General features: G+C 61.3%; 2 protein-coding genes across 4 annotated transcripts in view; both read right to left on the bottom strand.

Annotated features, from left to right (window-relative positions):
- Positions 1-17163, bottom strand: part of PANK4 (pantothenate kinase 4 (inactive)) — a 102150-nt gene that overhangs the window by 16588 nt on the left and 68399 nt on the right. The window contains exons 2-10 of one of the 2 annotated variants that reach the window (XM_050801178.1): positions 8836-8981; positions 4107-4189; positions 3497-3711; positions 3133-3316; positions 2738-2830; positions 2222-2375; positions 1089-1270; positions 455-536; positions 105-205 (exon numbers count right to left, since the gene is read on the bottom strand). In XM_050801178.1, coding sequence (XP_050657135.1) covers positions 105-205; positions 455-536; positions 1089-1270; positions 2222-2375; positions 2738-2830; positions 3133-3316; positions 3497-3711; positions 4107-4189; positions 8836-8959 — 1218 coding nt within the window. In that variant the 5' untranslated portion in view covers positions 8960-8981. Of the gene's footprint in view, positions 1-104; positions 206-454; positions 537-1088; positions 1271-2221; positions 2376-2737; positions 2831-3132; positions 3317-3496; positions 3712-4106; positions 4190-8835; positions 8984-17163 lie in introns of those variants that run through there. The other variant, XM_050801114.1, reaches the window with a different exon arrangement.
- HES5 (hes family bHLH transcription factor 5) overlaps positions 11115-17163 on the bottom strand; it is a 39381-nt gene continuing 33332 nt past the window's right edge. Inside the window, exons 2-4 of one of the 2 annotated variants that reach the window (XM_050801864.1) lie at positions 12470-12621; positions 12205-12370; positions 11115-12108 (exon numbers count right to left, since the gene is read on the bottom strand). In XM_050801864.1, coding sequence (XP_050657821.1) covers positions 11828-12108; positions 12205-12370; positions 12470-12523 — 501 coding nt within the window. In that variant the 5' untranslated portion in view covers positions 12524-12621 and the 3' untranslated portion in view covers positions 11115-11827. Of the gene's footprint in view, positions 12109-12204; positions 12371-12469; positions 12623-17163 lie in introns of those variants that run through there. The other variant, XM_050801944.1, reaches the window with a different exon arrangement.

The following is a 17163-nucleotide window of genomic DNA, read 5'->3' on the forward strand; positions in this document are numbered from 1 at the left end:
TTTCAGCCGGGACAGCCACAAGCGGCTTCTCTCAGGGACAGGAGAAGGGAGCGCGGCACAGGCCGCTCCCTCGGGGCCCGGGACGGCCAGAGCCCACTACTCACGGTGCCACTCCGTGCCCGCTGCGCTGGGCCGAGCTCTGGTGATGTGCTCATCAACCCGGAGCTGCCTGCATAGTTCTCTCCCCAGCTGTACTGGTTGGGATCTGGAAAGCAGAGAGTCAGATCACCTGTGTTAACCTTGTCCTTGATTCAAAAGCAAGAGAGTGGAGGAGGAAAGGGTATAAAAACCGATTAACTAAATTGTTAAAACGTCAGACATGCCTGCTGCTGTCACTTTCTGAGGACTCACGCTCCCCACCCCACCTCCACCCTGGGCCGCTCTGGCCCACAGCACAGGCCCAGACCACAGCTGAGGCCCAACGCTGCTCAGGGGCACCAGCACCGCGACTCACTGTCCTGCTCGGCTCCTTTCAGGAACGCTCCGATGGCTCCCAGGTAGCCTTCGTGCCTCAGAAACAGCGCTTGCACTTCCCCCTGCCATGGCCAAAGCACATGTGCTGCTGTCGGCCCCACACAACACCCGATGCCTCCGCAAACCAACTCAACACGGGTGGGCCTCGCACTGCGCAGCCCAAACCCTCCAAGAGGCATCCACAGCATACTTGCCGGTGGAATTGCGCCGGGCGCCAGAGGGTGGGCTGCTGTTCGAAGAAAGCTAAGGGTGAGATAGCTTCTCCCATGCAGCGAGTCCCTAGCCCACAAGTCTCTGCGTCGGGGACGTGGGTGGGCGCGCCTCTGCAGGGGCACAGGCACCCTGACCCCAGCGCAAATCGGCGGACTCCCCCAGAACTCTCTAGAATGCTCATCACTGGTGATTTGCTCAGACTCAGGCGGCCACGGTGCCACAAAATGTAGGCTCCCCAGAACCAGCCAGAAGAGAGGGGTGCTGGGCTTCTCGGCCACCCGCCCTCCAGGCCCCCCGGCCTCTCAACCTCCCTGGGCTGCTGCGGTGTCTGACCAGCATGACTGATTTTGAAGACCCTGGGGGTCCGCGTCAGAGGCTGGGGAGGGCGGCGCGCCCGTTACCTTGGAGAAGAAGTTGATGCTGTAGGTGATGGTGCGCATGGTCACGGGGTGGCCCCGGATGAAGAAGCCTCCAAAGTACACGCGGTCCAGGCTGTGCAGCCGCGCGTGGAGACAGGCCAGCTGCCCGATGTCGTTGCTGATCATGTGCAGCAGGCTCTTGGCCATGTCTTCCTTGGAGAACTCTGGAGAAGGGAAGGAAAAGGCGCTCGCGTCCAAGCACAGCAAGTGCCTGATGTGACAGCAAGCGGGAGCGGAAGGGGAGAGAGAGCTGAGTGGGAGGGGATGGGGGAGAGAGCTGAGCGGGAGGGCAGAGAGAGCTGAGCGGGAGGGGAGGGGGAGAGAGAGCTGACTGGGGGAACCAGAGCCCCAGAGTGGGAGGCTGCGTATTATGCGTGGGAGGGGAGGGGAGGGGAGAGAGAGCTGAGTGGGGGAACCAGAGCCCGAGCGCGGGAGGGGAGGGGAGAGAGAGCTGAGTGGGGGAACCGGAGCCCAAGCGCCGGAGGGGAGAGAGAGCTGAGTGGGGGAACTGGAGCCCGAGCGCCGGAGGGGAGGGGAGAGAGAGCTGAGTGGGGGAACCGGAGTCCGAGCGCCGGAGGGGAGGGGAGAGAGAGCTGAGTGGGGGAACCGGAGTCCGAGCGCCGGAGGGGAGAGAGAGCTGAGTGGTGGAACTGGAGCCCGAGCGCCGGAGGGGAGGGGAGAGAGAGCTGAGTGGGGGAACCTGAGCCCGAGCATGGGAGGGGAGAGAGAGCTGAGTGGGGGAACCGGAGCCCGAGCGCTGGAGGGGAGAGAGAGCTGAGTGGGGGAACCGGAGCCCGAGCGTGGGAGGCTGTGTATGATGTGTGTGAATCATTCCTGGATGGATTAGGCTTTGTTTTCAGAGAGAAAAAAAACCCGAATCGCTTTTCCTAACTCAGAGGAACTGTTTTTTCCTCCAAAACCAAGACCACGGTGTTTATTCGCCAACATTCTGAGCGCTCGGCCTGCGCCATGGTGACTCGGCAGGAAGAGGTTGCAGGACCCCGACTCTCCAGGGAGCGGGTGTGGGAAAGTTAACAGTAGGGGAAGCTCCTGTCCCCAAGACCCCAAGTGTCCCCACCCCCCTTCTCTCTGGCGGCAGAGGCCAGGGCCGGCACCTTGGTCGGCGGTGGCTGACTTCCCGAAGCTGCTAGCGATGAGGTTCCCGCTCAGCCCGAGTGTCTGGTGGGCACCACCGTAGACGTCCCGCACCAGCATGTCCACGTTGCTGTGCTGGCCCCTCGAGGCCAGGTGCAGGAGCTCGTCAAACTTCTGCAGGACATGGCGAGGGGGCGGGTGAGGCGCCGGGAGCGGCTGGAATCCCCACAACCCCAGAAACCAAGCCCACGGGAGGAGGCACACGTGGGCAGAGGGTGAATGGGCCCTCATCATGCGGGACCAAAGGCAGGAGGCAGCAAGGGGGACCCTCAGGCCACCCAGTCAGGAGCAGCTCTGGCTGCTGGGACACCCGTCCTTCAGGGCGCAGAGCCGAGCCGCAGAGGCCAGAGACCCGCCGAAGTGAGTCAGGACGGAGGCCCGGAAGCAGCTTTTGCACCTCCCAGCCACAGGCCTTCGGAGGATAGGAAGTGGACATCTCTGTAGACCCCGGAGGGCCTCTGGCAGCCGCCGTGTACCTTCGTTTTGGTGAGCAGAGCCCCGAGCCCCCAGAAGGTGCCGCCTCCGATGGAGCTGCCGCCAACCCACTCGAACCTGTCCTCCGTCTCCACCTGCAGCAGAGCCAGGGCAGGTGCGTGCACAGCAGGCCCTCAGCCACACAGGTCCCCCCCGCCATCCCTGCACTGCACCGTGTGCTGCGCTGGGGCAAGCCACGACCCCACCCCAGAACCGCCAGTGGGCGGACTCTCTCGATGGCAGAGCCTGGGGGCGCTGATGCCCCTCCCACAGCGGCTCTGAGCTCACGGCTTCACCCCCCACCCACTGGGCCCCAGTCCTGGCTCCTGCTCCTGCACACAGCTTAACAAACTGTGGCTGAACCATCCACTCATTCATTCACGAAGCCGGGTCTCACCTTCACAATGGAGACTCCAGAGCCAATATTGACAAGAAGATAGGGGAAAATGTGGGGGTGGTTGGTCTGGAACCGGAACTCAGGGTCGGAATCCTTCTGGTACACGAAGGCCTCGTGGGGGATGTTCTTGAGCACAAAGTTGCACCCCTTAATCAGGCATGTCATCACATCCTCCTTGTCGACTCTGAAAAGAAAGTGCCAACCCCTTAAAGAGTACAGGCCACAGACGGGTGCAACACGCAGGCCTGCCTGGCCCAGAGGGGCAGCCGGGCCAGTGCACGATCCGAGGCACGATCGGACGCACAAGCACCAGGGACTCGGGGCAGCCACATGTTCCTTCCTCGCCCTCGAGGTCCCCACTCACTTCAGCCGCAGCTTCTCTTCGATGAGGTCCTTGAACTTGTAGGCCCCGCCCCCGGTTGCCTGGATGACCTTGGTCTCTGTGTTGACGAGATGGTCTTTGATGAAGTCCAGGCAGGCTTCGATGTAGGTATTCTCAAACTTAATGAAGTGCAGTCGAGCAGTGATCTCTTCTTGAACTGAGATCTCGTAGGGCGGCTCGTGATCACGTTCTGTGTCCTGGAAAACAGAGTAGGGGAGGCCGCATGAGTGTGGGGCACCGTGCTGGGCTGGGCCGGGCACACCCTGCCCTAGCGGAGCTGGCCGTTCACACCAGCCTTCAACCAGGCAGGGCTCTGAGGCAGAATCCTGGGCAAGAGGGAGGAGCCCAGGACCGTGGCGACCTCAGGGCCACCCAGCAGGAGCAGAAGCCTCCCCAGCGGGAGCACGGGCGGGCACAGGTTCCTGAAAAGGGTCTTACAGGGACACGGTGGAAGGCAGGGGAGGCTGTCCATGCTAGAAACTCCCAGGACATGGAAGCCGAGGTCTGCGGCAGCAGAGGGGTGACTGAGTGACAAGTGCCAGGTTCAAGATGACAGAAGAGTGGCTGTCCCGCCCCGGGAGGTCACGCTCACCTTTCCCGAGTGGTCGAAAGACCGCACCTTGGCGACTTTGTGCTGCACTGTTGAATAGTAGGCCAGCTTGGTTAACGACCCGCCTGCAGGGGAGACATACACCGGGCAGAATTCAGGACCAGGACAGAGCGGGGCTGGGGGTCCATCCCCCACGCTCTCTGGGTGTCTTGGAGACTAAAATCTCTGTGGATGAGGGGTTTGGGGCTACTGGAACTTAAAAACCCTGTGGGCGCAAAAGAGACGACGGGAAAATGAACGATCAAATCTACACTTTTCTTTTTCTAAATTCTGCTCCTCCTCAGCTCCCTGGCCAAACTGAGTGCAAGAGGTCCCACTTCCCCATGGCACCAAGTCCTGCAGATGAAAGGGAGAGCTGGCTTGCTTTGGGTAACCTTGGTTATCCTCATTGCTTTAAGAAAATTCAGTTTCAAGTGATCTTGCTAATGACCCAAAGCGAAAAGCTGACAAATCCAGGCGTTTTAAGAGGTACACCCTCGTTTTAAGAAGTACACCCTCAACACAAAGGAGGCTCTTTTCACAGCCCAGGGCAGCCACCCGGCCTGAGCAGCTCCCCTACCCTGGAGAGGCAAACAGTGCCGCTGGCTACCCTTGAGAGGCTCTGGGCAGAAAATGCAGGCCCAGCCCCAAAGTAGCCAGAAGAAGTCAGAGGCCACCAAGGTCTCTTTCCCCAAGGGCCAGAGTCTGTCTGCGGTTCCACAGAACCCCTGCGGCTCCCAGGATGATGCTGTGATCAAAGGTTGGAAGGGGCTTTACGCACCTGAGCCAGGTTTCAGGGAAAGGTGAAAAGATTCTCGGAGAAGACCTTTAAGGACAAATTCTTCTTCTTTTTTTTTTTTTTTGAGAGACGGAGTCTGGCTCTGTCACCCAGGCTGGAGTGCAGTGGCCGGATCTCAGCTCACTGCAAGCTCCGCCTCCCAGGTTACGCCATTCTCCTGCCTCAGCCTCCCTAGTAGCTGGGACTACAGGCGCCGCCACCTCGCCCGGCTAGTTTTTTGTACTTTTTAGTAGAGACGGGGTTTCACCGTGTTAGCCAGGATGGTCTCGATCTCCTGACCTCGTGATCCGCCCGTCTTGGCCTCCCAAAGTGCTGGGATTACAGGCTTGAGCCACCGCGCCCGGCAATTCTTCTAAGTTTAAAAAAAAAAAAGGACATTTTTGAGGCTACAGTAGTATTCATAGATTTGAAGCTCCATGAATGACAAACAGAAAAAAAATGTGTGACTTTAAGTTCACTGTGTGGTGCTACAGTGACTGAACAGAGTGCATTTTTTATGGGGCCTGAAAAAAAGAGGCAAAAATCCCGCATCATGAGAGTAAGGAGGCTAAAGCGATATTCAAATGATTGTGTTTTGACAAAATACTATAAGGTTGAGAACAAACACTCATCGGTAAAGAGATCTGGAAACAGCCAGTGTTGTTCACGTAACAAAACCCATCGTGACCAGGCCCCACAGCAGCCGCCTCATGGCACTGCCTGCCTGGTGGTGAGTGCGGGCTCCCCGACGGCCGGCGTACAGTCCAGTGGACGCGTCACAGGATCAACCTGATCCCCCGGCCCGTGGCTTTAAGCCTCCTTGTCCCTCCCCCTGCCCCCAATCCTGGCCAGGCCTGGAGAGTCTCACTAAAATGCACCATGTTGTCGACTCACCTCGGCAAATAAATCATTTTCTAAAATGACAGATGATGCAAGAGGATGAAGATCTATTTTAAGAGACTCATCAAAAGTCACTATAAACAAACTCTCAGGTCACAGAAATCCAGTTTCAGGAGCTGGGTTTTTTGTGTTAAAGACACGCCCAAACAGGATGTACTGGGGTTGGGACAGCGGTGGGGGTGGGTTGGTTTCTGCAAGATATGCATCCTCCCTCCCTGAGACCCCCTGCACTGAGAAGCCCAGCAAAGCCAGCGTTCCCTCTTCCTACTCCCCACACCCGGGGGGAACAAAAGGGGGCCTGAGGTGCGAGGAGGGCACCCAGAGCAGGAGGTCTTTTGGAGCAGAGGGAGCCTGTGGGCGGGGATCCTTCCGGGCTGAGCTCAGGGGCCCCTTGGAATCACAACAAACCACCTGGCAAGGCAGTGACAGGCTTGCCCCCTGGGCTCTCCAGGCTGCCCGCGCTCCGCTCTGAGGCCAACAGCATCGCCTGGCTGGTGGGGAAGGGGGCTTCCCAGAGGTTTGGTCACATGTGCTCTTCACACCTGAGCCAAGGCCTTCTAGTTCTCTCTGTCCCACAGGCCCCCGCCCCTTCTTCCATTCTCTCTGGTCCTGTCTTTCCTCTTTGGGCACCAATGGAGGGCAGGACAGCCCAGCAGACACCACAGCCCTGTGGCCCCTTCCTGTCCCACATGCCCCTGAGAAACCCTCTCCACGGCCCGCAGAAACCTAAAATCAGATCAAAGCTGCAGGTGTGTTTTGAGAAACACAGTGTCCCTGCTGCTTTCAAAGAGGTGAATCTGCTCAGCAGATATCAGCATCCCATTGAGGGGAAAACAGCTTGCCAAAACCCAGGGCAGGTGAGCTTTCCTGGATCGGGAAACATGGGCAAGGGAAGAGGAAATGGGAGAAGCCTGCTTTTAAACAATACTATTGACAAGCACATTGTCTTTGAGGGTTCCTGGGTTGAAGACACCCCACCCTCAGCCATGGCCTCCCAGCAGCTGGGTCAGGAGTAACAAACAAAAGGTCTTCTCTCAGCGTCAGTCAATAGGTTCTCCTAAGAACCAGAGACACAGGACCCAGACACAGGGAGAAACTTTGAAGAGAGGAAATAAATACCAGCACTAAACAGACCTCTTAGAGTGTCCTTCTACCAAGAAACCCTCTGGGCTCAGCCCGGAGAAGAGGCTGGTGCTCCAGGGCCCTCCAGGGCTGCGACAGCCCTTCCTGGACAGTTCCAGCTCTGCGGTTTCGCTGGCCTCTGGTGGCCACACAGAACATCCACGGTGAGCCCTGTTCTCCTGGCCATTCCCCAGGTGACTTATGCAGGTCAACTGCAATTGCATTTCACAAATATTTAATCCTGACTTGTTCCCGGTAACAGAATCCCCCAGTGTAAGGGCAGCAGAACCTTTCAGAGCACACGCTCTACCGAGCCCGAAGGTCTCAGAAGGCTGGGGAGCCTCTGGCGAGGCCTGCAGTAGACGATCCCCTAAGCTGGGGCTGCAAGCTCAGCACCTGCAGTCCAATAGGCAGCCGGTTCCAAGTCCTATCAGGGTCCCCTAAAGATGCTACTCACACATCCTCATACCTGGCACCAGGCCACACCCCTAAGAAGCACTGCCTCTCATAAGCTCACTGCAAGGTGGGAGCCAGGACCTACAGCTGCTTCCATTCTCATGCCCCCACTTCCCTAGAGGACACCCTTCCCTGGCTGGGCACCTCAGAGAGATGGTGACACCAACGACCCCAAGGACATCACAGCAGCAAACACGCTGGATGCACCGGAGCATACAGTTCAGAGGGAATGGCCTGGGTCTGAGTCCCAATTCTTCCAGGGAGGTGGGAAGCAGTCAGCGGGAGGCCCATTCATCCCAGTATTTACTGGGCGGCAAAGACAGGTCGGGTATCCTTTTGGGGGCTGGGGCTACAAGACACACCCCCGCTTTTGTGGGATTCACACATAAGCGGACTCAGCCTACAGCAGAAACGTGTGCTAAGAGGGAGAGATGTGTGAAGCGGCAGTGGCTATTCAAGGGGGTTTCTCCTGGTGAAGCTGCCCCCAGGAAGCCCTCATGTCTGAAACATGGGCAGAGTAGGAGAGTAGGGAGTGGCAGGTTCAAATCCTGGTTCTGCCACTTTCTAGCCGGATGACCCTGGGCAAATTAGTTCACCTTTTTGGGTCTTAGTATCCTCATCTAGGAAATGGGAGTAATTCGCGTTTCTCCTCTAGCGGTGTGATCCAGGAGTCAGGAGTGTGGGAAAAGGGTCTAGAACAGAGCCTGGCCAGCCGTCATTACTGAGAGCACTGCCATCAGGCAGGAGGGTCTGCAGCGGACCCTGGAGAGGCCAGGGCAGACATGCAGGCCGCCTTGAAGGCCACGGAAGGCACGAGTGGCTTTTAAACCAGAGGCACGAGTTCCCAGGACGTACGTCCACGGCCGCCTGAACTCACGCCCGGTGTCCACTCTCCAGAGAGCGGGGCCTATGCACGGACTGTCCGGCCCGCGGGCCACAGCTGCCCAGGCCTCGGGAACGCGGGGCCTTTTCGGGGCCACTCTGCCAAGGGCTTCCCGCCGAGCTCGTCCTCATCTAGACCAGAACTAAGGACCCCAATTCTCAGGCCAGCCACCGGCCAAGCGGCAGAGCCGGGGCGCCCAGCTGCCCATGCGGCCGAAGACAAAAAATTCCGTCTGCTCCAGGGCCAGGCTGGCCGCCGACCCTCCCACCTCGCGGCGGGTAACGCTGGACCCCGGCCCCCAGCCTCCCAGGACGACCGCGCGAACTACCAGGCCCGGCAGGCCCCGCTCTGGTCCCTGCGGCGCCTGCCGGGAGCTGTAGTCCGGCCGTCGCCCCGAGCCTGCGCATCGGCGCCACCGCGGACTACAAGGCCCGTGAGGCTGTGCGCGGGGTCCGCGGACTACAAGGCCCGTGAGGCTGTGCGCGAGGCCCGCGCCCCCGCCCTTCGTCCTTCCCGCCGCCCCCGCTCGCCGGCCCACCGCCGGCGCCCCGCCCGCCCCCGCCGCCCGCACCCAGCGCCCGGCCCGCGGCTACCTATGTCGATGGCGAAGCGCTTGGCGTTCTCCAGGTTGCGGAAGATCTCGTCGGGGGGCAGCGTGATGCTCTTGTCCAGGCTGTCCCCGCTGCTCCCGCTGCCGCTTGCTCCACACTCCGCCATTTTGAAAGTGCCCGGCCAGCTCATCAGCCATGGAGATATATGCGCATATATTTGACTGCTAAACGCCCCTCGCATAGATTATGTTAATGAGACTCCGGCCCCGCCCCCCGGCCTCTGACGTCTCGGCCGCTGACTAGGGCCAGTGCTGGGCAGGGGTCCGAGAGGCCCGGGGCGGCGGGCGGGCAGGTGGGTGGTTATCCTCCAGAGATCGCACATCAGCGCAGAACATCTGATGTTCTTTTACCGCGCTGTCCACAGGCTTAACTCAGGTGCTCTGAGCCTTGCTGAGGGAGGCCGCAGAGGCCGCCCACCTGCTTCTAAGGGGGCACGTGGGTCTGCAGACCGTCAGAGAGCCCTGCCCTTCAGCGAGTGCCTGCTGTAAGCTTGGCCTTGCACACCAGGGCGAATGTGATGCGGTCTTTGCTAGGGTGACTCAATTCTGGCTTCCCAGGGGCGTGGGACTTTCAATGTTAAAAGTCCCATGCAAACTAGAGGAGTAGGGAACCGTGCCCCGTGTGGGAGGAGCCCAGCCTGGCCTAGCACCTGCGGGAAGGGAAGATGTGTGCTGTAATGGCGATCCGTGGAAAGTGCTGTGGTCGGGAGAAGCCAGGCAGGCTGCCTGCGGGCAAGACAGGTGCCTGGGAGGCTGCAGGAACATGCCTCGGAAGCAGCTGGAGCCAGGAGAGGGGTATAGGTGGGGCAGGCCAGGGTTCCAGGGTGAGTGGCTGGGAAGCCGTGCTGGCATGAAGAGATGCATCTTCTCTAGAGGCTCTGGGCACCTTGGGAAAGAGCCCAGTGTTGGAAGCAGACAGATCAGCCCCTCCCGGGTAACCCGGGGTCATTACTGCACGTCTCTGGCCCTCAGCCTCTGTCTGCACGTGGAGAATGCCACCAGCTGTCTGGCAGGGCTCCTAGGAGCACAGGCCTGTGGGGCAGCACAAATTCCAGGGATAAAGCATCTGTGTGCGTGGGGCAAGGCTTTGGAGAGGAGGCGTCCTTGCCTGTGTCTGCCCAGGGTGTGGGTGTGTGGCTCTGGACTCGGAGCCTGCCCCAGGGAGGCCTGAGTGGAAGACTGGAGCACACCCCAGGCGGCTTAGACCTCTGGCAGCTCAGACCCCTGGCAGCATGGTGTGCCGTGGGCCAGCCTGGCAGGAGGTGCCCTCCACGAGGGGCGCCCACCTGTGTGCCCACTGAACATGCAGGAAAAATGCAGGCGAATGAGAGCCCTCCTTGTGCTCTGCCCACCATTCCTGGCGGCTTGGTAGGGACTTCAGGAGGCCACTGGCAGGCACTGGGTTGGCCTGGCGGGGGGACCCTGTCTAGACATTGCCTGTGGAGTAGCCAGAAAGGGGCTGAAGGCTGAGCGGGGTGAGAGGGGCTGAGCAGGAAGGAGCAGGCAGGGCAGGCCCACACCCGGGGCTGCCACTCAACGGGGATGGGAATGTGGCCCACTCCGGCCCAATCCTTGCTGGATGGATTTTGCCCCCTGGGAGCTGGTTCCTGGGAGCTGTAGGCCTCAGTTCTTGCAGACTCAGCCAACACCCTGTGGCCTGCCTAAAAATACATGCCCTTTCTGAGGCGAGGGATGGCCCCGTGCAGGCTCCTGCTAGGACTGCCGGATTCTGCTCTGTCACAGTGGCCAGCGGGCAGGTGTCCCTGGAGCCCATGCCAGGATGGGTGCTGCAGGCTGTGGGAGTACGGCAGCAACTGGGGCAAATGTTTTCTCCTGTTTGGCCCAGTCAAGCCCCTTTGACTGTAGCGAGGGGTCTACTGTGGGCTGTGGCCCTGGGTCCCCTCTCAGTGGACAGAGCCTAAGGCCCTGCACTGTCATCTTGCCCCACCCCTACCTTCTGGGAGCTAGTGAAAGGCCTGGGAGGGAGACCCACCCAGGGCTCTGACCACGTCCACCCCTCCAGCCCACCTTCCCCTGCCCCTGCTCCTCACCTGCTTTCCCTCCCTTCCTCCCTCCCGCTGTTCTTCGGGAGCAAGGACCCCACCCTTCTTCCTGGGTCCAGCGGGCCACTGGCAGGGGTCCCTCCCTGCTTAACTGCTACCGCGGCCCTGCCCATTCCCCTTCACCCCCTGCAGACCCTCCCCGTGGCTGCCAAGGACAGGTGTGAGGCACAGCAGAAGATAGACCATGGGCAGGGAGGGGGGGGGCTGAACAGTCATTTTATTAGCGGCTTCAGAGCAGTCCCGTGGCTTCCACGTGACCGAGAGTTCAATTTCTGAGTACAGTCATGCCCACACGCATCCACCCACACAGAGGAATCCTTTAAGGATCATAGTGGAGGCACCCACCCTCCCCAGACAGCCCACTGTGAGCTCCAGCCAGACCACCAGGCACACTCGGAGCCTTTTGGCCACAGTCCGCAGGGTCCTGGGCTCCCGTCCGGGGTGATCACCGCTTCCTATGAGGATACAGCTCAAGTTCGGCCTTCACAAAAGGCAAATGTGCCCGCGGCACAGCCCGCCTGCCAGGGGTGCGCCCAGCAGCTACGGGCCCTGAAGAAAGTCCTCTACAGGCTGGGGGCACCGGCGTGCGAACCCCGGCACTACAAATATCATAGAACCCCGGGCGGCCAGGGACTTCCCAGAAGTCACTTGCTTAAATGCAAACACAGAACAACCCCATGGGGTCAGACTTGGCAGAAGATGGGCCCTGACTGTCCTAAAACGGCAGGGACTCTGCACACACATTCTCTGAGAATGGGGCTCCTGCGGGCCGGCCAGCCTGGGGCTGGAGCCTTCCGAAGAAGGGCGCGTCCAAGCCCTGGGCGGACGACGGCGGGAAGGCGCTTCCCTACGGGCGAGAGGAGCAGGCTCGCCCTCCGGTCCTCGGGCCGCGCGCCCGCAGGTCCCGCCGGGTCACCAGGGCCGCCAGAGGCCGCAGGAGGGCTGGCGCGCGGCGGCGGCGGCGGCGGTGGCCTTGGCGGAGAGCGCGGGTGGGGTCGCGGCGCCCGGCGCCTTGGGCTCCTTGGCGGGCGGGGCGGGCGCGGCCGGGGGCCGCTGGAAGTGGTACAGCAGCTTCATCTGCGTGTCGCTGGCGGCGTGGAGCGTCAGGAACTGCACGGCCTCCTGCAAGCACCACGAGTAGCCCTCGCTGTAGTCCTGGTGCAGGCTCTTGGGGCCGGCGGCGGCGACGAAGGCTGCGGGGAGACGCGGCGGCGGTGAGCGGACGGCGGGGCGCGGGGAAGCCGGGGCGCGGTGGGAACTCGGAGCCCGGGGGGCCCGGGCGCGCTCACCTTTGCTGTGCTTCAGGTAGCTGACAGCCATCTCCAGGATGTCGGCCTTCTCCAGCTTGGAGTTGGGCTGGTGCCGCGCGAACTCCTGCTCCAGCAGCAGCTTCAGCTGCTCGATGCTGCTGTTGATGCGGTCGCGACGCATCTTCTCCACCACTGGCTTCCGCAGCTGCGGGAGGAGGGGGCGTCAGGCTGGCCCGGCCCGGCGCGGGGACACCCGGGGACCAGACGCCGCGGGGACAGCGCGCTGGGCGAGCCTGATACTTACTCGGTTTTTCTCTTTAGGGCTTAGCAGCTCCACGGCCACGGTGCTGGGGGCCATGCCTGGCGCGGAACAGGCGAGGAGGCAACGCGGAGAGGCCGGGCAAGACGAAGCGAGCGGGCGCGGGCAGGGCCAAGCGCGTCCCGGGCTGGAGAGGACACCGGCCCCGCGCGCCGGCGCCCTATATAGGCGCGGGCGACGGCCTGGCGCCTGGGGTCCTGGCGCCGCCGCCGTTCCCACACTCCACGACCAATGGCCGCGCGGGCCGCACAAAGGCGCCGGCCCATTAGCGCACGCTAAATTGCCTGTGAATTGGCGCGGGCACAATGGGCGCTCCCCAAGGAGCAGGTGGGCCGCGCGGCACAATGTCCGGGCTGTGGGAACGCGCTCGCCCTCATTAGCATCCCGGGGCCTGATGCCGGGAGCCCCGCGCCTCAATATGCTGCCTTTTCCCAGGCCGCCAAGCGGGGAGGGGGGCAGGAAGGAGGGCCCCCTCTCCCGCCCTCCCCTCAGCTCCCCTCCCCTGCCTCTCCCCAGCGGCTCCCCACTGCTGGCTGGCAGAGGCCGCAGGCACAGATAAGGGAAAAGCTGTAGAATGAACAAGTGCCACGGCTTCCTGGGGGATGGGCATCTTCCCTGGCTGGGACCTGCTGCCCTTCCAGGGGAGGGGGACAGAGGGGTCTACACTCAGGATCAGCCCTACGTGCCTATGTTACAAGTCCCCTGACTGTCACCTGGGACTCCTGACATCTCCAGACCTAGAAAATGGGCCTCGCTCCTTCCTGGCTGGGCTCCCGGCAGCTCCACGAAGCTGGGGCCTGTGCTCCACGTGGAGCCCGGCACCCGGCAGCTCCCTCTGCTTCCTGCACCCTGTCCTCCCAGGAGCCCTGTAACCCACAGCAGCACTGGGGCTGCTCCACGAGCTGGCAGATGTCCCTCAGGGGCCTCTCCCCACCCCTATCTGGCCAGGGATCTGACCTCGGTGTCCACGCAGCTTGGGAGGCCTCGGCTCTTGGCATACTTGCTGTGGCCACTGTTCCTGCATGCCACAGCCCCACCTCATCCCTCTGGCAGCCAGGGCACTTGTAGGGCTTGCTTTCCTCCGGCATTTTGCCAGTGGGAGGGGAGTGGGTGCCAGGTGGCAGACTTGAGGATCAGAGGCCATGCCAGCCCTAGACCCCCCTCGCCCCCACCGGTCCATGGGATGAGCTAATAACCCTGGTACCTGGCCAACTGAGCCGAGCGCCCGCAGCCACTTTGGGGCAATGAATCCCACCCTGGGTCCTTAGGGGAGGGTCCCTTGGGAGACCCCCACCCCCAGCCTGTGGTCACAGTTCCTCTGATGCTCTGCAGCAGAGACTGGGAGAGGATTCGGGGCCTGGGCTGCCTCCTAGGGACAGGTTGGGACCCTGCCAGGTCCTAGCGGAAGGGCCTCAGCCCCCGGAGCTGGGGCTGGCCTCAGGGCTGGTTAGGCAGAGTTTGAATCCAGGAGTGGGGTTCCCTGGCCAGCTGGCAGAGTCCAATGAGGAGCCTTCCCCTGAGGCTCTTGGCAGTGACCCCCAGCTCTGAGTGACCCGCTTGGTGGGCCTAGCTCCAGGAGGCCCTCAGCACAAGGATGGATGGTCCAGGGGGCAACCAGGACAGTGCTGGGACAGCAGGGGAAGGCAGGACTTCAAGCCAGTGCAGGGTGGCCCTCCCACAGGCCAGCTGGACGCCATTGTGAAGAGTTAGGCTGGGAGGCTCCCAGGCAGAAACATCAGGTGACTTTGGAGGTGGCAGGAAGGGAACCCCTATTCACCGTCATACCCCCGCTGGACTCCCACAACACCTCCCTTGAAGGGGACTCATGCCCCAGCCTGTCAGAGGGAGGCAGTGACACTGGGGGCTGGGACTCCTGCACCCTGAGCTGGGGGCTCTTCTCTGAGCAGTTGGGGTCCCACCAGAACGCTCTGGCACTTGATGGATGCAGCAGGGCAAACCTGTGTGGGGGTGTCCAGGCCACATGCTCATGCCATGGCTCCCACAGCTCTGAGCACTGATGGCAGCTGGCACTGACTATGGGTGGTGGACTCCCAGCTACACAGGGGATCTGGTAGTGTTCAGTGGAGCCATTTTGCAGCCAAAGTGGGGTTCATACTGGCGGCAGTGACATTGTGGCATGTCCGTTGCCTGCCTACGGGCTCCCTGGGGTTGGACTCGGGATGGGGAGGGCAGGATGAGGTAGTCACCTGTGTGCCCATGACCTACACCCTGCTGGTCCAGTGCCCACACCAAGGAGGTGCTCAGCCACGGGCTAGGAGATGCAGGAGCATGGGCAGGTGGCCCCAGCCCAGGCAGGCCCTGGCCACCACCTCTGCCAGCAGGAAACAGAACCTGAGCCACGTGTGCCTTGACCACCCGGCTGCTGGCAGCGAGGACCCGGGCCTGTGCCCAGATATGGGGGTGGCACCCAGGCCAGGCCCTGTTCCTGCAGGCTTTGGAGGGGCAGGTGGCTGGGGCTTGTGTCCTGGTCCCTTCCCCTGAGCCAGCTCTTCGGCCCACAGGAGACACGTGCCGCCGGGAGATGTGGTCCAACCCCCCTCACCCCCACGGCCTGCCCACCCGCAGTGGGCCAGGACGGCGGCCTGCCGGCGGTGAGGGTGGTGGGTGGGCCGTGTGGGGGCTGCCGCCTCCTGCCTCCTCCTCCCTCCCCCTGGACTGGAGCAGCTTTGATCCAATTTTCAGTTGTGGGAAATATGAAATGAATGGTGTTGAATCCTGGCCGGATGAAAGGCTGGTTCCCTCCCTGAGTTCGGGCCAGATGGCAGCTCTGGCGGCCTCCGAGGCACACGCCTGGCCTTTGTGGGCCGTTTAACACTGTGAATGGGGCCAAAGTGTGGGAAACTCACTAGGCTCCCGGCTCACACCATCCACGGCGGGCTGCGGAGGGGGCCGGAGGAGGGAGGGCTGGAGGCTGCTCCAGGCTGGCAGAGGCTCTGCCACGTAGACGTGCTGTGGAGTGTTGGGGGCTGGGAGCCTCCACCTTGGCTGCCTCAGTGTGGGATGGGGGAGTTCCTCCCCGTCGGTGTGGGATGGGGGAGTTCCTCCCCCTCAGTGTGGGATGGGGGAGTTCCTCCCCGTCGGTGTGGGATGGGGGAGTTCCTCCCCGTCGGTGTGGGATGGGGGAGTTCCTCCCCTAGCCCGGCTTTGAGGAGGGAGGGAGTTTGTCCTGCCTGCACCTGTCTGAACCCCCCACCCTGGAGGGCTCCGTAAGTCTGAAGGGCTCGATAGTTGGGGTGGGGTTGGTGCATCTAGAGTTGGTAATACTCCTCCCGCCTCCACACACACAGCCATTGAGGCAGGGCGCTTTGCTGCGTCAATTCACGATGCTGTGCCACCATCACCACTGTCCATCTCCAGAAAATGTCCTTCTCCCCAGGCTGAACCTCTGTCCCCACGAAACACGGGCTCCCTGTTCCCCTCTGCAGCTCAGCAGCTGTTGAGGCAGGGCACTTTGCTGGGGGCCTTCAGGCAAAACCTACAAGTTGGGCATGATTAAGTTAGAATGCGTGCGTCTAGAACCATGATCCATTTCTAAATAATCCACACGCCCAGCACCACTCCCCTCCAGGGCTGACAGTAAAGTGAAGAGCTCCCTGGAGAGGAGGGACCCCTGGGGGTGGGGGGCGGTGGGAAGCTCCAGGGGCATTTGCTCCCAGCTCCAAAGCAGAACGTGAAGCTGGGAAGGTCAAACAGCGCAGACATTAGAAAACAGCCTGGCAGTTCTCCAAAAAATGAAGCACGGACCCAGCAGCTCCACTTCTAGGTCCCTAGAGAATGGAAAGCAGGACCTCAGGGATGTATTTGGGTCCTGTCTTCAGAGCAGTGCGGTTCCCTAACCCAAGAGGTGGCCCCACCCCAGTGTCTGTGAACAGACAAATGTGGTCCATCCACATAGTGGACCGTTCTTCAGCCTCAGAAGAGAAGGAGCTTGTGACGCAGGCCACAGCAGGCCTGCATCTTGAGGACACTGTGCTCAGTGACATAAAGCAGTCACAAAAGGGCCCATCCCAGGTGATGCCATAGTACGAGGCCCCTAGAGTCGTCAGATTCACAGACAGAAAGTGGAATGGTGGGCCGGGCGCAGTGGCTCAAGCCTGTAATCCCAGCACTTTGGGAGGCCGAGACGGGCGGATCACAAGGTCAGGAGATCGAGACCATCCTGGTTAACACGGTGAAACCCCGTCTCTACTAAAAAATACAAGAAACTAGCCGGGCGAGGTGGCGGGCGCCTGTAGTCCCAGCTACTCGGGAGGCTGAGGCAGGAGAATGGCGTAAACCCGGGAGGCGGAGCTTGCAGTGAGCTGAGATCTGGCCACTGCACTCCAACCTGGGCGACAGAGCTAGACTCTGTCTCAAAAAAAAAAAAAAAAAAAAAAGAAAGTGGAATGGTGGGTGCCGGGGGCTGGGGTGATTAGGCAGAGCCTCTGTTCCTGGGGACAGAGGTTCGGCTTGGGAGATGGACATTTTCTGGAGGTGGACAGTGGTGACAGGGGCACAACATCACGAATACTCTTCATGATCCGGAACTCTACACTGAAAAATGGCTACGATGGTTGTTTTATGTTTTATATATATTGCCACAATCGGAGAAAACAAGAAGGAGGAGCTTTTTTGGAGAAGAACCATGAACTCCCTTCTGCTGCCCCTTCCCCACCCAG

This window comes from Macaca thibetana, chromosome 1 (genome assembly GCF_024542745.1).
Source record: "Macaca thibetana thibetana isolate TM-01 chromosome 1, ASM2454274v1, whole genome shotgun sequence".
NCBI lineage: Eukaryota > Metazoa > Chordata > Mammalia > Primates > Cercopithecidae > Macaca > Macaca thibetana.